Source organism: Nerophis lumbriciformis, linkage group LG08 (genome assembly GCF_033978685.3).
Source record: "Nerophis lumbriciformis linkage group LG08, RoL_Nlum_v2.1, whole genome shotgun sequence".
In the NCBI taxonomy this organism is placed as follows: Eukaryota; Metazoa; Chordata; class Actinopteri; order Syngnathiformes; family Syngnathidae; genus Nerophis; species Nerophis lumbriciformis.
Genome location: NC_084555.2, coordinates 48,272,650 through 48,291,717, shown reverse-complemented (window position 1 = coordinate 48,291,717; position 19,068 = coordinate 48,272,650). Strand labels below are relative to the sequence as shown.

Here is a 19,068-nt window from a genome sequence, read left to right as displayed (position 1 = left end):
GCATCACTCGTCTCGAAAAGTATATCTAACTCGGCTGTTGGCTGAAATAGCCTCTTTTAAATCGCCTCTTTCGGCATAAAAAAGTACATAAAGTGAAATAATCCAAGTTTTCTTTAATTGTGCTTTACTTGTGGATGAATTAAAAATTGTGAGCATTTAATGATTTCGCCAAGTGGCTGAAATCGCCTCTTTCGGCATAAAAAAGTACATAAAGTGAAATAATCCAAGTTTTCTTTACTTGTGCTTTACTTGTGGATGAATTAAAAATTGTGAGCCTTTAATGATTTCGCCGTCATTCAAGTGGCTGAAATCGCCTCTTTCGGCATAAAAAAGTACATAAAGTGAAATAATCCAAGTTTACTTTAATTGTGCTTTACTTGTGGATGAATTAAAAATTGTGAGCATTTAATGATTTCGCCGTCATTAGATCAGATAAGGCGAAAACAACCAATTAATATTGGAATATTTGCTGTCCCGAAAATGTAGTATAATTGACAGCTATACTGTAAAGAATATGTACACCAAAGTAAACCTCTATATGTACTTTTTTAGAGACATCAAGAAGAACGAATGTTTGCTGCTTCATTCGACGTGTTGTCGTGATCCAATACTCGTACATTTCCCACCTGCCATAAAATGCACCCACCATCTATCTCTGGTTAGGAAGGTCCTAGAGACATGAAACTCACCCTGGTTACTAATCATAGCCCCCCGGGTATACACTGAAAACCTTCTGAAAATTGGACTACCAGAAGTGGAGTTATGGGGGGGGTGCATTTCCCACCTGCCATAAAATGCACCCCCCATCTATCTCTGGCTAGGAAGGTCCTAGAGACATGAAACTCACCCTGGTTACTAATCATAGCCCCCCCGGTATACACTGAAAACCATGTGAAAATTGGACTACCAGAAGTGGAGTTATGGGGGGGTGCATTTCCCACCTGCCACAGAATGCACCCCCCATCTATCTCTGGCTAGGAAGGTCCTAGAGACATGAAACTCACCCTGGTTACTCATCATAGCCCCCCGGGTATACACTGAAAACCATGTGAAAATTGGACTACCAGAAGTGGAGTTATGGGGGGGGGTGCATTTCCCACCCGCCACAGAATGCACCCCCCATCTATCTCTGGCTAGGAAGGTCCTAGAGACATGAAACTCAACCTGGTTACTCATCATAGCCCCCCAGGTATACACTGAAAACCATGTGAAAATTGGACTACCAGAACTGGAGTTATGGGGGGGGTGCATTTCCCACCTGCCATAAAATGCACCCCCCATCTATCTCTGGCTAGGAAGGTCCTAGAGACATGAAACTCACCCTGGTTACTAATCATAGCCCCCCGGGTATACATTGAAAACCATGTGAAAATTGGACTACCAGAAGTGGAGTTATGGGGGGGTGCATTTCCCACCTGCCACAGAATGCACCCCCCATCTATCTCTGGCTAGGAAGGTCCTAGAGACATGAAACTCACCCTGGTTACTAATCATAGCCCCCCGGGTATACACTGAAAACCATGTGAAAATTGGACTACCAGAAGTGGAGTTATGGGGGGGTGCATTTCCCACCTGCCACAGAATGCACCCCCCATCTATCTCTGGCTAGGAAGGTCCTAGAGACATGAAACTCACCCTGGTTACTCATCATAGCCCCCCCGGTATACACTGAAAACCATGTGAAAATTGGACTACCAGAAGTGGAGTTATGGGGGGGGTGCATTTCCCACCTGCCATAAAATGCACCCCCCATCTATCTCTGGCTAGGAAGGTCCTAGAGACATGAAACTCACCCTGGTTACTAATCATAGCCCCCCGGGTATACATTGAAAACCATGTGAAAATTAGACTACCAGAAGTGGAGTTATGGGGGGGTGCATTTCCCACCTGCCACAGAATGCACCCCCCATCTATCTCTGGCTAGGAAGGTCCTAGAGACATGAAACTCACCCTGGTTACTCATCATAGCCCCCCGGGTATACACTGAAAACCATGTGAAAATTGGACTACCAGAAGTGGAGTTATGGGGGGGGTGCATTTCCCACCTGCCATAAAATGCACCCCCCATCTATCTCTGGCTAGGAAGGTCCTAGAGACATGAAACTCACCCTGGTTACTAATCATAGCCCCCCGGGTATACACTGAAAACCATGTGAAAATTGGACTACCAGAAGTGGAGTTATGGGGGGGTGCATTTCCCACCTGCCACAGAATGCACCCCCCATCTATCTCTGGCTAGGAAGGTCCTAGAGACATGAAACTCACCCTGGTTACTCATCATAGCCCCCCCGGTATACACTGAAAACCATGTGAAAATTGGACTACCAGAAGTGGAGTTATGGGGGGGTGCATTTCCCACCTGCCACAGAATGCAACCCCCATCTATCTCTGGCTAGGAAGGTCCTAGAGACATGAAACTCACCCTGGTTACTAATCATAGCTCCCCCGGTATACACTGAAAACCATGTGAAAATTGGACTACCAGAAGTGGAGTTATGGGGGGGGTGCATTTCCCACCTGCCATAAAATGCACCCCCCATCTATCTCTGGCTAGGAAGGTCCTAGAGTCATGAAACTCACCCTGGTTACTCATCATAGCCCCCCGGGTATACACTGAAAACCATGTGAAAATTGGACTACCAGAAGTGGAGTTATGGGGGGGTGCATTTCCCACCTGCCATAAAATGCACCCCCCATCTATCTCTGGCTAGGAAGGTCCTAGAGACATGAAACTCACCCTGGTTACTCATCATAGCCCTTTCCTTGCAGTGGGGGGGATATTGCTGTTCTAAAAATGTCTATATATGTGTGTATACACACATATATATATATATATATATATATATATATATATATATATATATATATATATATATGTATATATATGTATATATATATATATATATATATATATATATATATATATATATATATATATATATATATATATATATATATATATTACACACACGCACACACACACTGCTGTGTCAATCCAAAACACACAATTTATTGGTCTCTTAACATGTTTCCAGAAGAAAAGAAAATTATGGTTTCAAAGTTGGTTCCTTTTGGATGTTCCAATTCAGAAGAAGTGCAGTGTTATTTCTATGTAACACAAAATAAATAAAAACCTATACCAAACTTACTGCGTTTGTTTTTATTTGCCAATGATTTTGATAGGAAGCCATATAACTTCTCACAATTTACGTTTTCTTGTCTCGATTAAACTCTAGAGTACATTTGAATAAACTAATCATAGTTGATTTTACGTTATTGTGTATCAATGTATGTTGAATTGCAACAATATCATTTAAAGCAAGCTGTAATGTTTGTAGGTGTACTTTATGCATCAGGCGTAACTGTTCTAACATTGTCCACTAGCTAGTGCGTATTGACGTCACCACGCAACCAGCGTATATCTAAATATCACACAAGCCATATTAACTTCTCACAATTTATGTTTTCTTTTCTACATTAAACTCTAGAGTAAATTTGAATAAACTAATCATAGTTGATTTTACGTTATTGAAGGCCCTCTATACTTTCAAGGGTGAAACTCCCTTTCAAATGCCATTTCTGAAGTCTAAAATATTTTCATGTACCATTTCAATCTTACAGATGAATCTGTCTAATAGTAGGTTTGTGCCTCACTTATCTTGTTTCCATGTTAAAAATACAAAGGTCATCTACCCACATGAGAGGAGATGCCTTTTTTTGGATCCATTGGGGGAATCTAAAAGGAACATTCAGAGATGCCTGGAGTCAACAAGGTATTTTTTTCCATTAAAGGATGATGTCTGATACATAGTACTTGCACTATAACGTCAGACAAAAAGCAGCTCTAAGAGCTGCTAAATGACAATGGTGCAATAGTTTTTTACAAGTAATATTTCTATCATTAAGGGCCTTTATGCGAAAGAAAGACTGCAATGTGACAAGGTGGACATGCAGCACTCTGGCCCATGCACGCCAGCAAGATGGCACATCATGTGGTGTCCTGGCCTTAAAAGTAAGTGTACTGTAAACTACTGAAACAATGTGGACAACCTCAAGGTCATTACCTTTTTTCATAAGAGAAATCCATGACCTGGTTTCTTACATGTTTGTGATATGTACCATTAAATATCCCAAAATTTTGATGTTAACAAGAATAACTTGCGTATAATCATATGTTGCTCAAAGTAAAAACATGGATCTTATCATCTTGCTAGTTTATGTATTTATCATAAGATGCTTATACGCTAACCTAAGTTTTTTTTTAGTTTGCAGAGAAAATATTGAAAGGGCAGCCAATTAACATTGAGACGCACCTTTCGGCTGTGAACAATTTGAGACTGGATATTGCCACTATTCTCCTTCAAGAAACAGGTGAATTTTATTTTTAGCAGATCAATATTAATTACTTCATGTTTGAGCTGTTTTAAATCCCATGCCCTTCAGTTGAAATGACAGGGGAATGGGTAAATCATTATAGAGGAATGTACAGCACTGTATCCAAATGCTTAGTTCTAAACTGAAATTGCCCATAACCTTGGTACAAGACACTATGTTGTACCAATTTATAAATGCTGGATATTCTGGAATTATTTAAGTAACATTAATAGTGCATGTGTGGAAGGGGTCCTCTGGGTCCTACTGTCTCACTTTCTTTTAACCCTCTATGTCAGGGTTCCCCAAACTTTTTGACTCGGGGGCCGCATTGGGTTAAAACATTTTGGCCGGGGGCCAGGCTGTATATATATATATATATATATATATATATATATATATATATATATATATATGTATATATATATATATATATATATATATATATATATATATATATATATATATATATATGTATGTATATATTCATATATACATTGTCTTTATAATCTGTTTTGTCATTTAACATCAATTAACATTGATGTTCATCAACATTTAACATTGTCACGTTATCTATGGGAAAATTCATTTTTAGACAATATGATTTGCCTGAGCAGCTCGGAGACACCAAGAGTAACAAGCGGTAGAAAATGGATTAGAAAAGAAAGATTTAAAAAAAATAAAATTAAAAAATTAAAAATTAAAACTTTTTGTTTAACTTGTGACTTCCTGTGGGCCGGATTTTGGATGCTGGGGGGCCGGATCCGGCCCGTGGACCGTAGTTTGGGGACCCCTGCTCCAGGTAATACAAGACAGTCTTGATTTTAAGAATTTGAAAATTGGTTGACTGCTTAACATATTGCTTTACTTTAACACATTTAAAAACAGATTTTTTCTCGGTAAATGATGACGTATTTCAAATGAGGTTTGCCACTAACATTTTTAAACCATAAAAAATATTGATGGCACAGATTAAATCAAATAATCAGGACAGCTTAATACAATTACATATTACTGGAGTTTATTTTAATTTCAGCAAGATATTTGAAGAAATTCGAGACTGAATATTGATGCATACTCTTTTTCGGAACAGATGATCTCAGCAAGGTCTGTCACAGCTGTGGGATGGAGGAGAGCGATAACCCTCAATGGGTACGTTTTCACTGTGCAATACAGTCAGGCTGTGAAATAGCAGGGCGTAGATAACATCATTATTGTAGTAAAATGGAAAATGTATTTTGGTGACAATGCATAATGCGTATGAGTTCAAACAGTGTACCTTCTGTTTCAATGTGTTTGTGTACAAATTGGTTGAATGATAAAGAGGTAAAAAAATAAAAAATTGTAATAAGCCCTACAAATGTTAGTGAAACCAACAAATACAGAACAGTTTACTGAACTCTTCCATGACCTACTCCCTCATTTCATACAGAAGCTGGAAAAAGGTCTCAGTCCATTTCATGTGTAGTATGAGCAAGTGGATTCTGTGGCTGTGAAGTCTCGATATGGAGCTGTAACAGTGATAATGATGAATTATTTAAATTCGGAATTTATATACATTTAATGGCCCAACTTATCTGCCTCCTCACCTCCATCCTCCTCCCCCACCTTAGATCTGCTGTGACATCTGTGATAGGTGGTTTCACCATGAGTGTGTCCTGAGGCCAGATGTGGATGGGGATTACCTGTGCCCTGCGTGTTCATGATGAGGGGAGTGTTGGAAGTATTAAACTATATTTATGTTATCCCCTTCTGCCCAATATATAATAATATTTCTGTTTATAGATGTATAGTTTTTTATGAGGAGTTACATTTTATTACCAAAAAGTGTTCTTGTCTTTGTGTTCACTTTATTTGACGTTTGACTTTTAATATTGTATATATAAATTATTTAACTATTGGTGGATTTTGTTATTTGTTTGTATTAAAATAAATTGCATTATACCTTGTTTGATAAGAAATTATATTTCTTCTCCTCTGACCTGAAAAAACCTATTTAATTACAAGACTGGTTTCAGATTATATTATCGTAATACCGATGTATTTATGATGTTTGGTGTGACAGGGACTTTATCTCTATTGTGAGGTAAACTTTGTTAGAGAAGTCCCATGTACCAAGAGCTGGGGACACTGTACATACCAAGAAAAACATAGGGGGTGCATTCTCAGGCAGCTGGCCTGAACGTCCTGCCTGAAAATGCAAATAACTCCACCTCTGGAGGTCCAATTTTCACATGGTTCTCACTGTATACAGGGGGGGCTATGATGAGTAACCAGGGTGAGTTTCGTGTCTCTATGACCTTCCTAACCAGAGATAGATGGGGGGTGCATTTTATGGCAGGTGGGAAATGCACCCCCCCCCCCCATAACTCCAGTTCTGGTAGTCCAATTTTCACATGGTTTTCAATGTATACCCGGGGGGCTATGATTAGTAACCAGGGTGAGTTTCATGTCTCTAGGACCTTCCTAGCCAGAGATAGATGGGGGGTGCACTCTGTGGCAGGTGTGAAATGTAATAGAGGTTTACTTTGGTGTACATATTCTTTACAGTATAGCTGTCAATTATACTACATTTTCGGGACAGCAAATATTCCAATATTAATTGGTTGTTTTCGCCTTATCTGATCTAATGACGGCGAAATCATTAAATGCTCACAATTTTTAATTCATCCACAAGTAAAGCACAATTAAAGTAAACTTGGATTATTTCACTTTATGTACTTTTTTATGCCGAAAGAGGCGATTTCAGCCACTTGAATGACGGCGAAATCATTAAAGGCTCACAATTTTTAATTAATCCACAAGTAAAGCACAAGTAAAGAAAACTTGGATTATTTCACTTTATGTACTTTTTTATGCCGAAAGAGGCGATTTCAGCCACTTGAATGACGGCGAAATCATTAAAGGCTCACAATTTTTAATTAATCCACAAGTAAAGCACAAGTAAAGAAAACTTGGATTATTTCACTTTATGTACTTTTTTATGCCGAAAGAGGCGATTTCAGCCACTTGAATGACGGCGAAATCATTAAATGCTCACAATTTTTAATTCATCCACAAGTAAAGCACAAAGAAAACTTGGATTATTTCACTTTATGTACTTTTTTATGCCGAAAGAGGCGATTTCAGCCACTTGAATGACGGCGAAATCATTAAATGCTCACAATTTTTAATTCATCCACAAGTAAAGCACAATTAAAGAAAACTTGGATTATTTCACTTTATGTACTTTTTTATGCCGAAAGAGGCGATTTAAAAGAGGCTATTTCAGCCAACAGCCGAGTTAGATATACTTTTCGAGACGAGTGATGCAATCGAGTGACGAGTGACGTAAGCGCGCTCCCGCGTCAGGGGGTGCATATTATGGCAGGGGTGCGTTTTCCGGCACAACACCTGCCAACGTGGAACCCGTGACGTCACCGCTTTCAATCAACTTTATCCACAACAACGGAACAGGAACTTGTGACGTCACTGCTTTCAATCAACTTTATCCACAACAACGGAACAAGAAATATCGCACACATTTTTTTACGGACGTTTTTAAAATGTGAATTTTACACATCAATTATGTTAACCCACTAAATAATGTTAACCTAAATATTGTCTAATTATATATGACCAAACATTCAAACCATTTTTTAAATATAAATAAATACTAAGTTATCCATCAAATTGTGCAATGTAAAATTAGCAATAGATTTCAAGGTCAAATTGTGGCATTTACTGTGCTTTTTACAGCATTTTCCTCTAAATAAAAATTGTGTTAATTTTTTTTACTGTAATAAACGGTGGTGCCGTGTTGGCATTTACAGTAATACACCAAACATTTACAATTGTTGATTTGCGGGGGGGCAAACAAACTGGCAGCTCAGGTGCCAACATTTTATTGTAAAATTGCATTTTTTTTTAATTTACAGTAAAAAAACAAAAGTACATTTTACAGTAAAATTCTGGCTACTGAGCTGCTTTTGTTTAACCATAAAATGTATTGTTTTTCTATTTACAGTAATATATACTACATTTACAGTAATGTACATCAAATGTTGAGGTGAAATTATTGCAATTTACCTGAAGTGGCGTAAAACACTGAAAGTGATTGTTCCTATAACCCCTTTGTTTCAAATGTTTGTTCCACTTGTGGCGCGGGCATCTTGTCTGACTCACACCATATACACAGCCTTCCTTGTCACGAATTCTTCCTTTTCCCGCTATCCATCCACTAATTCAAACTGATCCAGCAGCGCAATTGAAGATTGTTTTATTTACAAAAATCAAGGAACAGAATACTCGGGAAACAAAATAAATGTTAGCCTATATAAAGCTGAGGTCTACAGACAGGTGAGGTCAAAGACGGTATGCTGGTGCCCGACTGCCAATCACGCGCCCAGCACGCTCCTGCCCCTTATAGGCTTGCGTGGGAACTTTTCACCACCTGCAAAGGGTGCACACTGACATACACACATCAATCACTCAAAATAATAAAATAAACATAGATTCAAGTATGGCTCTCTATTTGGCTCCTACACACCGGCCCCTGATTGATCTTTACAGACTCAATCACATACATTAATTTAATGAAAAAAGGAGCCTATTCCATAATAAACAAACAAAAGGCAAAGCCTTGAGAGAAAATAAAGTATATACATTACGCCCCTTGTGCGTGTCTTGTGGTCTGGTCTCCATGGCTGACGAGTCAGCTCTCAGCCTCCAAGATGCGGCACAGCTTGGTGATAGGCCTTTCGATGACTGAAGTCTTTGTTTGGAGCTTGACTGACCGGACCAGGCCTCCTCCATCTGGCCGAGTCTCCAGTACTCTGCCCAATGGCCAGGAGCCCCGTGGGGCTGTGGGGTCGACCACCAGGACCACATCTCCTGGCTGCAGGTTGTTCCTCACTTGGGTCCATTTCTGTCTTTCCTGCAGAAGCGCCAGGTACTCCCTTGTCCATCTGTGCCAGAAAAGGTCAGCCATATACTGGACCTGTTTCCAGCGGCGCCTGGCGTAGAGATCCTTTTTCTCGAAGGTGCCAGGGGGAATGATGGGTTGAGTTTTTAGAAGGAGAATGTGGTTTGGGGTCAACGGCTCTAAGTCCTGTGGATCTGGGGAGACTGTGGAGAGGGTACGACTGTTGACGATTCTCTCTTGGGGTAAACGTGCCATTGCTCTAAGGTGCTTTTTCCAATTTGAAAAGGTGGAAAGCAGCTGGCTTGTGGGGGGTTCAGTGTTTACCACTGTAGTGAAGACAGTAGTGTTCTTTCTGACTTCTGGGTCATCCTGTAACACTGACTTGGAGTCCAATGCTTCCTGTGCAGGCCAGCTTTCCTCTACTTTCCATAAGAAGTCAGGGGCATATATCCATCTCCTTTGCTGCATGAATCTGCCTGTACTCCGTCCTCTGGAGGAATCGTCAGCTGGATTGTCCTTACTGCCCACATACCTCCATTGAGACAGCTTTGTTTTGAGGGTCACACCTTTGTAGGCGGCTGCACAGTCAAAGACCATCCTGAGTTTCTTCTTTTTGGGGTGGTACACTCTGTGGTGTGGTATGTACCAAACTTTTGTCTGGCTGAGCTCCTCCTCTGGCACCTCCTCAGCATAGTTGCTTTCCAGAATGTTATTGAGAGATGCAACACACTTCTGTTTGAGTTGCTGGTTCCTTTCCATTTTTCTTTTCAGGCTTTGGAGGCGCTGTTCGGCACTTGGGCAATTGTTGGGCAGGTTGACCGTGGGCTTTCTGAAGGGTAATTTCAGGTTGTAGTGTCCGTCCTGTAGCACTGCCTCATTGGCTATCTCTAAAAACTGTTTGTCTTCTACTGACAGCTCAGTCTTTTCCTCTGACACTACCTCACTGAATTCCAGGTTATACTGGGAAATTAGAAGCTCCTCCAGATTTGCAACTGAAATACTGTTCACAGTTGCACTCACTGCCTCACTATTCCGACCTCTAAATGGCCCGTTAACCACCCATCCCAATAGCGTTCTCATTGCATATGGACCCCCACCATGGCTATTTATAACCTCCCATGGCTCTAACAGTTTTGGAGCATTTGTGCCTATCAACAGCTCCACCTTTGAACTGATGCTCGGGAGTATAACGTTGCCTAAATATGGCCATGGTGCTATGTCTTCCTGTTTGGGGATGCTGCTTGTGGTGACTGGCATTTCTTTCTGTGTGAAGACAACAGGAAGAGGTAGGAAATGATTGTTGTCCAGTGCAGACACTTCCAGCCCAGCTACCATGTGAGTTGAGACAGACTTTTTCTGATTTATGGTCCTTAGTAGGATGTGGGTCTTTACTCCCTTTATGTTCAACTGGGACATAAGCTGTTCAGAACAGAAGCTAGCGGAGGATCCAGGGTCAAGGAGGGCATAAACTGAAAGGACCTGGCTGCCCTTCCCGGCCTTAACTTTGACTGGGACAATGGACAGAACACTCTCTTGGTTCCCGGCCCCTATATGGCCACATAGCTCTGTTCCTGCACTGCTTACATCTCTAGAGGGCGTTTCTATCTCTTTTGATACCTTGTCTTTCCTGTCATAATGTAAGACACTTGGGTGAGATTTTTTACACATGCTACATGTGTGACGACTTGGACAAACAGAACTCATGTGCCCTATTGAAAGACAGGCAAAGCATATGCCCTGGCTCTTTAGGAAACTAAGCTTGTCTCTGTGCTGCTTCTTAATGAACAGTCTACACAACTCTAGTGGGTGTTTGTTTTTACAAAGTGGACAAATGGGCTCTGACTCAGACTCTGGCTTGGACTCCATTGGGCTAATAGTAATACTCGTAGCAAAACTACTACCAGCTAACTTTGAGTGTTGTGGCTTTACAGAGGGTCTAGCGCTAGCCTTTCCTATGCTGGCTGACTGCTCCTGTACCCTTAGCTCTCCAAAGACTGGATGGGCTGCCACACGAGCTTGCTTTTCTATAAAGCTAACCAGGTCTAAAACCCTCACCTTGCGGTTGTGCTCTTCCTGCTGCTCATAGGCTTTGTTGCGCCATTTCTCCTTCAGCTTGAAGGGCAACTTAAACGCAATGTTTTTCATATTGGCCACTGTGTCCAGTTCGTCCATGTACTCCGTCTCCTCCATGGCATTACAGCAGCTCCTGAGGAACATGGCGTACTCCTGCAAAGATTTGGAATCCTCTGCCCTGATTTGAGGCCAGGTCTGGACCTTATCGAGATAAGCACAGGCAATTTTAAAGTCATGACCAAAGTTCTCTTTTAACAACCTTTTGGCTTTCTGGTAGCCTCTATCTGGTGACATATATTCACAACTTTTGACTAGCTTTTGAGCATGGCCTTTTGTGTACTGGATGAGAAACTGCAACCTGTCCCTGTCATTGTCAGTTTTACTTTCGACCATGTGTTCAAAGGAATGGATGAATGACTTGTACTCCAAGATTTGTCCATCAAAGAGGGGAACACTTCCTTGTGGGAGAGTGGACAGAAGCTGCTGTTTCACAAGAATTTTTGTCAGTTCATTTTGGGCTTCCAGAATTTTGATCAGCTGATTGTTCTGTGTTGAGCTGGGGATGGCTTGTTGAGGTTGGAACTGGAAACTGGCAGGCACAGCTTGGTGAACGGGGGCCTGCTGGGGATAGAGACCGGCAGGCTGACCTGGGGCCTGCAGAGGTAGAACTGGGACCTGCTGCAGTTGAGTTGGGGCCTGCTGAGGTTGGGGTTGGAGTTGGAGGCTGGCATGCTGAATTGGGGCCTGTTGAGGTTGGAAGCTGGCAGGTGGAACTTGGGGTATAGATGCATCGAACAGAGTAGTGGGGAACTGCATCTGAACTCCTTCCTTGGGCCTAACCACTGGGCCTCCCACAGGTGAACCACACCCGGATGGATCAAATGCTACCCCTGTAACCACTGCTCTCTGATCTGCACCATGCACCACTAAACCTTCTACTTCCCTCAAGTAGTTAATTTTAGCATTAGCCGCCTCTATTTCTGTTTTCAACTCCAAAGCCTCTCTTTTTTTTCTGCACATTAACTCCTGTTCTTCAATACCATGCTTTTCCTGCAACCTTGCTGCCCTGGCTGTCAAAGCAGCCTTCTCCACCTCCACTCTAATCCGCAATGATGAAGAGGAATTATTGGATGACCGTCCTGAACTGGAGGACTTGACTGATGCCTCCCTGCTTGACACTATGCCTGGGTGACCAGTTAGTTCATGCCTATATAGGCTGTCCGCCGCTTCTAAATTGTCCTTAAAATGACCAGTTAATAAATCACTGTCTTTAAATATAGCAATGTCCTTAGGTGGAGGAGCACAGGTGTGGGTTGAGGGGTTTTCAAGATCTGATATCCATCGGGACACCTCAGCTTCAAAGGCATCTATAAGAGCAATTTTAGGCTGATACCATGTTTGGTCATCATCCCTTCGCTCGTCTGGCTCTAAACCTTCAGAATATGATCTGTGCAGAGATTTAAACTCCATTAGGAATTCATTAAACTTGCTCATATTTATTTTCACTTCTTTTAAAGCCTCTGCATCCACCATCAAATTGCGCACAATGTTCATTCGCCTTGTTATGTGTGACATTTTGCCTATTGTGGCGGCGCGCACACGAGAAGCCTCCTGCGCAATTGACGTCATTTCCTCTCCTTCGGCTGAATTATTAGCTGACATTTTCCTCTTTTAATCAACAAAAATCCTTCACTTGGTGCATCAAAAAACATTTACACTTCCAAGCGAATATAAAAGGTTTCAATAACAGTCTTTATCCTTTTGGGGAATTAAATGTCCGTTCACGGGCCGTCGGGCGCGCGCGCGCGCAAGCCCTTCACCAAATGTTTGTAATGCAACCTTTAAAAATCATTACGCGGTGATCGCGGTCCCAAAAATAAACTTTTCTTGCATGATAATGTCCAAAAAAAACTCACTTTATATTACTATAGAGTCCTTTTAACGAATGAGTTTGATGGTTTATCACAAACCTTAAATGAAAGAAGTCCTTTGTTCTTCTGCACCAAGCATGCGCTTTTGGCCTTTCTTCCTGTTTGGTGCGCAATCCTGTCGGCTGTACTTCCACAGCGCGTCTTTGACAACTTGAAGTGGCGTAAAACACTGAAAGTGATTGTTCCTATAACCCCTTTGTTTCAAATGTTTGTTCCACTTGTGGCGCGGGCATCTTGTCTGACTCACACCATATACACAGCCTTCCTTGTCACGAATTCTTCCTTTTCCCGCTATCCATCCACTAATTCAAACTGATCCAGCAGCGCAATTGAAGATTGTTTTATTTACAAAAATCAAGGAACAGAATACTCGGGAAACAAAATAAATGTTAGCCTATATAAAGCTGAGGTCTACAGACAGGTGAGGTCAAAGACGGTATGCTGGTGCCCGACTGCCAATCACGCGCCCAGCACGCTCCTGCCCCTTATAGGCTTGCGTGGGAACTTTTCACCACCTGCAAAGGGTGCACACTGACATACACACATCAATCACTCAAAATAATAAAATAAACATAGATTCAAGTATGGCTCTCTATTTGGCTCCTACATTACCTTTTTTTTTTTTACATTTTAATTTTTTTTAAATCTACTAATGAAATACTTACAAATATGGTTTAATAATAGTATTCATTGTTAGAAGCGGTCCTCTGGGGCCAAACATAACGTCCAAGTGGCCCTCAGTGAAAAGGACTTTGACACCGTTTTAATTTTCCTGAGGGAACTCTCCTGAAGGAATCAATAAACATTTTTTTGTGTAACAATACACAAAAAATTTGGTTGGGTACTGTTGCGTTTGGACCAGTTGTTCCTCCCAGGGATTTCAAGTTTCTGGTCGTCGCTCCCAAGCTCTTTACGACACTTAAAGCTGAGTAAAAGAACCACCAGAGACAGAATAGGTATTTTGTATATATTTGCAAAGCTTTGTAAATATAAATGAGACCAGTCCAGCATAGAACATTCAATCACGCAGCTAAGATGGTCTCCTCTCAAAAATGGAAACCTTCTCTTCTATAAAGTCTCTCTCCCTCCCACCCTCGCTGTCTTGTCTTTCCAGCCCAAACACATGCCCATTTTCCTCTGCAGCTGGACAGAAGAATAGATAAGAAGAAGGAGTATCTCTCTTTCTTACATTCCATATTCAAGGTTAGCACACAGTATTTGCAGACAACCAAAAGATCACAATTGGAAGAAAAACACCAGCTGTTTTGTAATATGATTATGAAAATAAAGAAGTAACACTTAAATACGGATATATGTAAATATCTGCCTCCGACAGTACGTACCTCAGTTTAGAGGTCACGGTTTGGTTCATTTTCGGTACAATAAGAAAACAACAAAATATAAATGTTTTGGTTATTTATTTACCAAATTTGTAAACAATGGCTTTATCCTTTTAACATTGGGAACACTATAATAATTCTTCCCACGTTAATCCACATTAAACTGCCTCAAATTGTTGCTCAGATTAAATAAAATGACAAAATATGCACTGCTGATTGGCTGTTACCGCTCTGTATGTAACCAATCAGATGGTTGTGTGGGTGGGACAATGCTGGGTGCTATGTAGAGTTCTGACAGAGACAGGCAGAAGGAAGCGGAGCAGCTTGTTAAGACTTTAGCTTAGCTTAATATGTTCGTGTGGAAACTCGTTCGGTACACCTCCGAACCGAACCGAACCCCCCATACCGAAAGGGTTCAATACAACGTACCGTTACACCCCTACTATCTATCTATCTATCTACCTCTGCGTTATTGCATAAAAGACCTCAACGGTGGAGTGGGCGAATGATGGTTGCATGGAAGCTCCACAATGGTCACAAAGGCGGAAGAAGGCTGCAGCAAAGATGGGTCCCCAATTGGCTTGGTCTCCATGCCATTGGACGCTGGCCTTCTCTTTGCCAATGACAGTGTGGTGGCTGTCTGTGCACCAATCTCCCCACTTTAAAAGATTCCACGCACAGGCGTTCTCCTGAAGGCAGTCCCACCAACAGGAGGACAATCATACTCGTTTCGAGTGATCGCCGACGAATTGCGTCGGTGCAGCAACATCAATTACACTTGGACAATTTAATGAACATATTAGGATGAATAATACAAACATTCTGTCATTACGAATACAAAGATACTCCGTTTAGATTATATATTTTTTGGGGTGCTTATTCGCCTACATATCTTGTACTGCAACCTAGCCACAACTAGCCACAAAAATAAAACATTGTTACATGATTACCTTTGAGCATTTCTGTCTTTGTATAGCATACTTTTGTAATATACTGTAGCTCTTGCATTGGAGCTTATTAGATTGGGTACCTAATGACTTGTCCAGGGTATGTTCACTATAGGATTTCTATTGATACAAACCCCGTTTCCATATGAGTTGGGAAATTGTGTTAGATGTAAATATAAACGGAATACAATGATTTGCAAATCCTTTTCAACCCGAATGCACTACAAAGACAAGATATTGATGTTCAAACTCATAAACTTTTTTTTTTTTTTTTTTGCAAATAATAATTAACTTAGAATTTCATGGCTGCAACACGTGCCAAAGTAGTTGGGAAAGGGCATGTTCACCACTGTGTTACATCACTTTTTCTTTTAACAACACTCAATAAACGATTGGGAACTGAGGAAACTAATTGTTGAAGCTTTGAAAGTGGAATTCTTTCCCATTCTTGTTTTATGTAGAGCTTCAGTCGTTCAACAGTCCGGGGTCTCCGCTGTCGTATTTTCAATCAATCAATCAATCAAAGTTTATTTATATAGCCCTTAATCACAAGTGTCTCAAAGGGCTGCACAAGCCACAACTACATCCTCGGCTCAGATCCCACATATAAAATGTATATGTATATATATATATATATATATATATATATATATATATATATATATATATATATATATATATATATACATACATATATATACATATACATACACACAAATATACATATATATACATACATATATATATACATACATATATATATACATACATATACGCTTCATAATGCGTCACACATTTTCGATGGGAGACAGGTCTGGACTGCAGGCGGGCCAAGGAAGTACCCGCACTCTTTTTTTACGAAGCCACGCTGTTGTAACACGTGCTGAATGTGGCTTGGCATTGTCTTGCTGAAATAAGCACGGGCGTCCATGAAAAAGACGGCGCTTAGATGGCAGCATATGTTGTTCCAAAACCTGTATGTACCTTTCAGCGTTAATGGTGCCTTCACAGATGTGTAAGTTACCCATGCCTTGGGCACTAATGCACCCCCATACTATCACAGATGCTGGCTTTTCAACTTTGCGTCGATAACAGTCTGGATGGCTCGCTTCCCCCTTTGACACGATGTCGAATATTTCCAAAAACAATTTGAAATGTGGACTCGTCAGACCACAGAACATTTTTCCACTTTGCATGAGTCCATCTTAGATGATCTCGGGCCCAGAGAAGCCGGCGGCGTTTCTGGGTGTTGTTGATAAATGGCTTTTGCTTTGCATAGTAGAGTTTTAACTTGCAGTTACAGATGTAGCGACGAACTGTATTTAGTTCTTTGAGGTAGAGGGGGGCATTTCCATGGAGGCACTGGTGGGTTAGTAGGGAGACTTTGAATTCAATCCTGAGTAGAACAGGAAGCCAGTGAAGGGATTTGAGAGTTGGTGTGATGTGGTCGTATTTTCGTACTCTCATCAGGATCCTAGCCATACTTGCCAACCCTCCCGGATTTTCCGGGAGACTCCCGAAATTCAGCGCCTCTCCCGAAAACCTCCCGGGACAAATTTTCTCTCGAAAATCTCCCGAAATTCAGGCGGACTCAGGTCCTCATGGGTTTATTGTTAGGCAGTTTCATTAACGTCCTCCCAGCGCGGCAACAACACACAACAACAGCAGTCACGTTTTTGTATACCGTAAAGCAGTTCGTCTGCCGTAAACAGCAATGTTGTGACACTCTTAAACAGGACAATGCTGCCATCTAGTGCATTTGATGAAAGCACTTTTGTGCGTGCCACACATTTTGCATCATCAGAGAGGGTGTTCAGCATGGTTAGAAAAATAGTGACAGAGAATAGAACAAGGATGGACAATTCAACCCTTAACTCAACAATGAGTAGATGAGTGTTATGTGTGTGTATATGTGTAAATAAATGAACACTGAAATTCAAGTATTAATTTTATATATATATATATATATATATAATAAAATAAATATATATATATATATATTAGAGATGCGCGGTTTGCGGGCACAACCGCGGAGTCCGCGGATTATCCGCGGATCGGGCGGATGAAATTTTAAAAAATTAGATTTTATCCGCGGGTCGGGTCGGGTCGGGTGGTTGAAATAAAAAAAATTAGATTTTAAATAGATTCAGGCGGGTGGCAGTTAAACCAATTCGGAAATATATATACATAGTTAAATGTTGTTACCCACATACGAAAAACGAGCAGGCACCTGCAGCATATGCCACAACAGAAGAAAAAAAAAAAAAGAGATGGACACTTTTACGGAGCGGAGAAGGGACGCCTCGCCGGGGTCTGGGACCGAGACCCCTTCCCCCGAGACGGCCCCACCAGGAGCCGTAGCTGAGGCGATCCGCGAGAAGGGCCCGACGCACGTCCAGGGTCACCACCGCGCCCACCGCACCGACACCCCGCCTCGTCCGCCTTCGCCGCGGCCGGCGTCACGCGCAGCAGGTAAGCAGCTTACCTGCCCGCCACCCCCGTGGCCGGGGGCTCGTAACAGGGGTCACTCCGCACGCTCCGCCCGCGCAGCTTACCTGCCCGCCACCCCTGTTGCCGGGGGCGCGTAACAGGGGTCACTCCGCGCGCAGTGCGCTCACGAAAGGGGTGGGGCTCACCCTGGTTGATATAGACAGCAGGACGGTGGCCATGGAAGTTGGAACCCGCTAAGGAGTGTGTAACAACCCACCTGCCGAATCAACTAGCCCTGAAAATGGATGGCGCTGGAGCGTCGGGCCCATACCCGGCCGTCGCCGGCAGCGAGACGCGCTTGGAGGTGCGCTCAGCGCGGCTCCCATATGATTGCGCACTGGTGTGCGTCTGGGTCGTGACAGCGTGGCACGCGAATGTCTGTGCTGCATTGGATCAGTCTCCTTTCTTTAACAGGCAAAAGCTTTATAACCTCACTAATGCCTTGCATCGTCTATATTAGATATATAACAACGGGCGGGTGCGGGCGGGTGCGGTTCTGATCAAATGTTAGGCCGGTTGGATGGCGGATGGTTGACGACTTTCTGATGCGGTTGCGGATGAAATAATTGTCTATCCGCGCATCTCTAATATCTATATATATATGAAATACTTGACTTGTTGAATTCTAGCTGTAAATATACTCCTCCCCTTTTAGCCACGCCCCCAACCACGCCCCCGTCTCACCCCGACCCCGCCCACTCCCACCCCTCCCCCCACCTCCCGAAATCGGAGGTCTCAAGGTTGGCAAGTATGATCCTAGCAGCACTATTCTGTACGTATTGCAGCTTCTGGATGTTCTTGCTGGGGATCCCGACAAGAAGTGCGTTGCAGTAGTCTAGCCTGGAGGAGACAAATCATTAAAAAGGTTTCCCTTTAGGGGACCTGTTTTTTTGTCCCCATACTGTCAGAGGTCCCCTAAAGGTGACTGTGTAAACAGAGCCATGTCCCCATTAAGTAAGCATTGCCAGAACATACACACACACACACACACACACACACACACACACACACAC

At 42.1% G+C, this 19,068-nt stretch overlaps 2 protein-coding genes across 2 annotated transcripts in view; both read left to right on the top strand.

The window, feature by feature from the left end:
- LOC133611331 (uncharacterized) overlaps positions 1-6,627 on the top strand; it is a 122,991-nt gene extending 116,364 nt beyond the window's left edge. The window contains exons 6-10 of the mRNA XM_072913719.1: positions 3,685-3,773; positions 3,907-4,012; positions 4,266-4,371; positions 5,465-5,523; positions 5,985-6,627. Of these exons, the coding sequence (XP_072769820.1) occupies positions 3,685-3,773; positions 3,907-4,012; positions 4,266-4,371; positions 5,465-5,523; positions 5,985-6,077 (453 nt within the window). The 3' untranslated portion in view covers positions 6,078-6,627. The remainder of the gene's footprint in view (positions 1-3,684; positions 3,774-3,906; positions 4,013-4,265; positions 4,372-5,464; positions 5,524-5,984) is intronic.
- LOC133611942 (transmembrane protein 116) overlaps positions 1-19,068 on the top strand; it is a 485,483-nt gene that overhangs the window by 157,433 nt on the left and 308,982 nt on the right. The window lies entirely within an intron of this gene.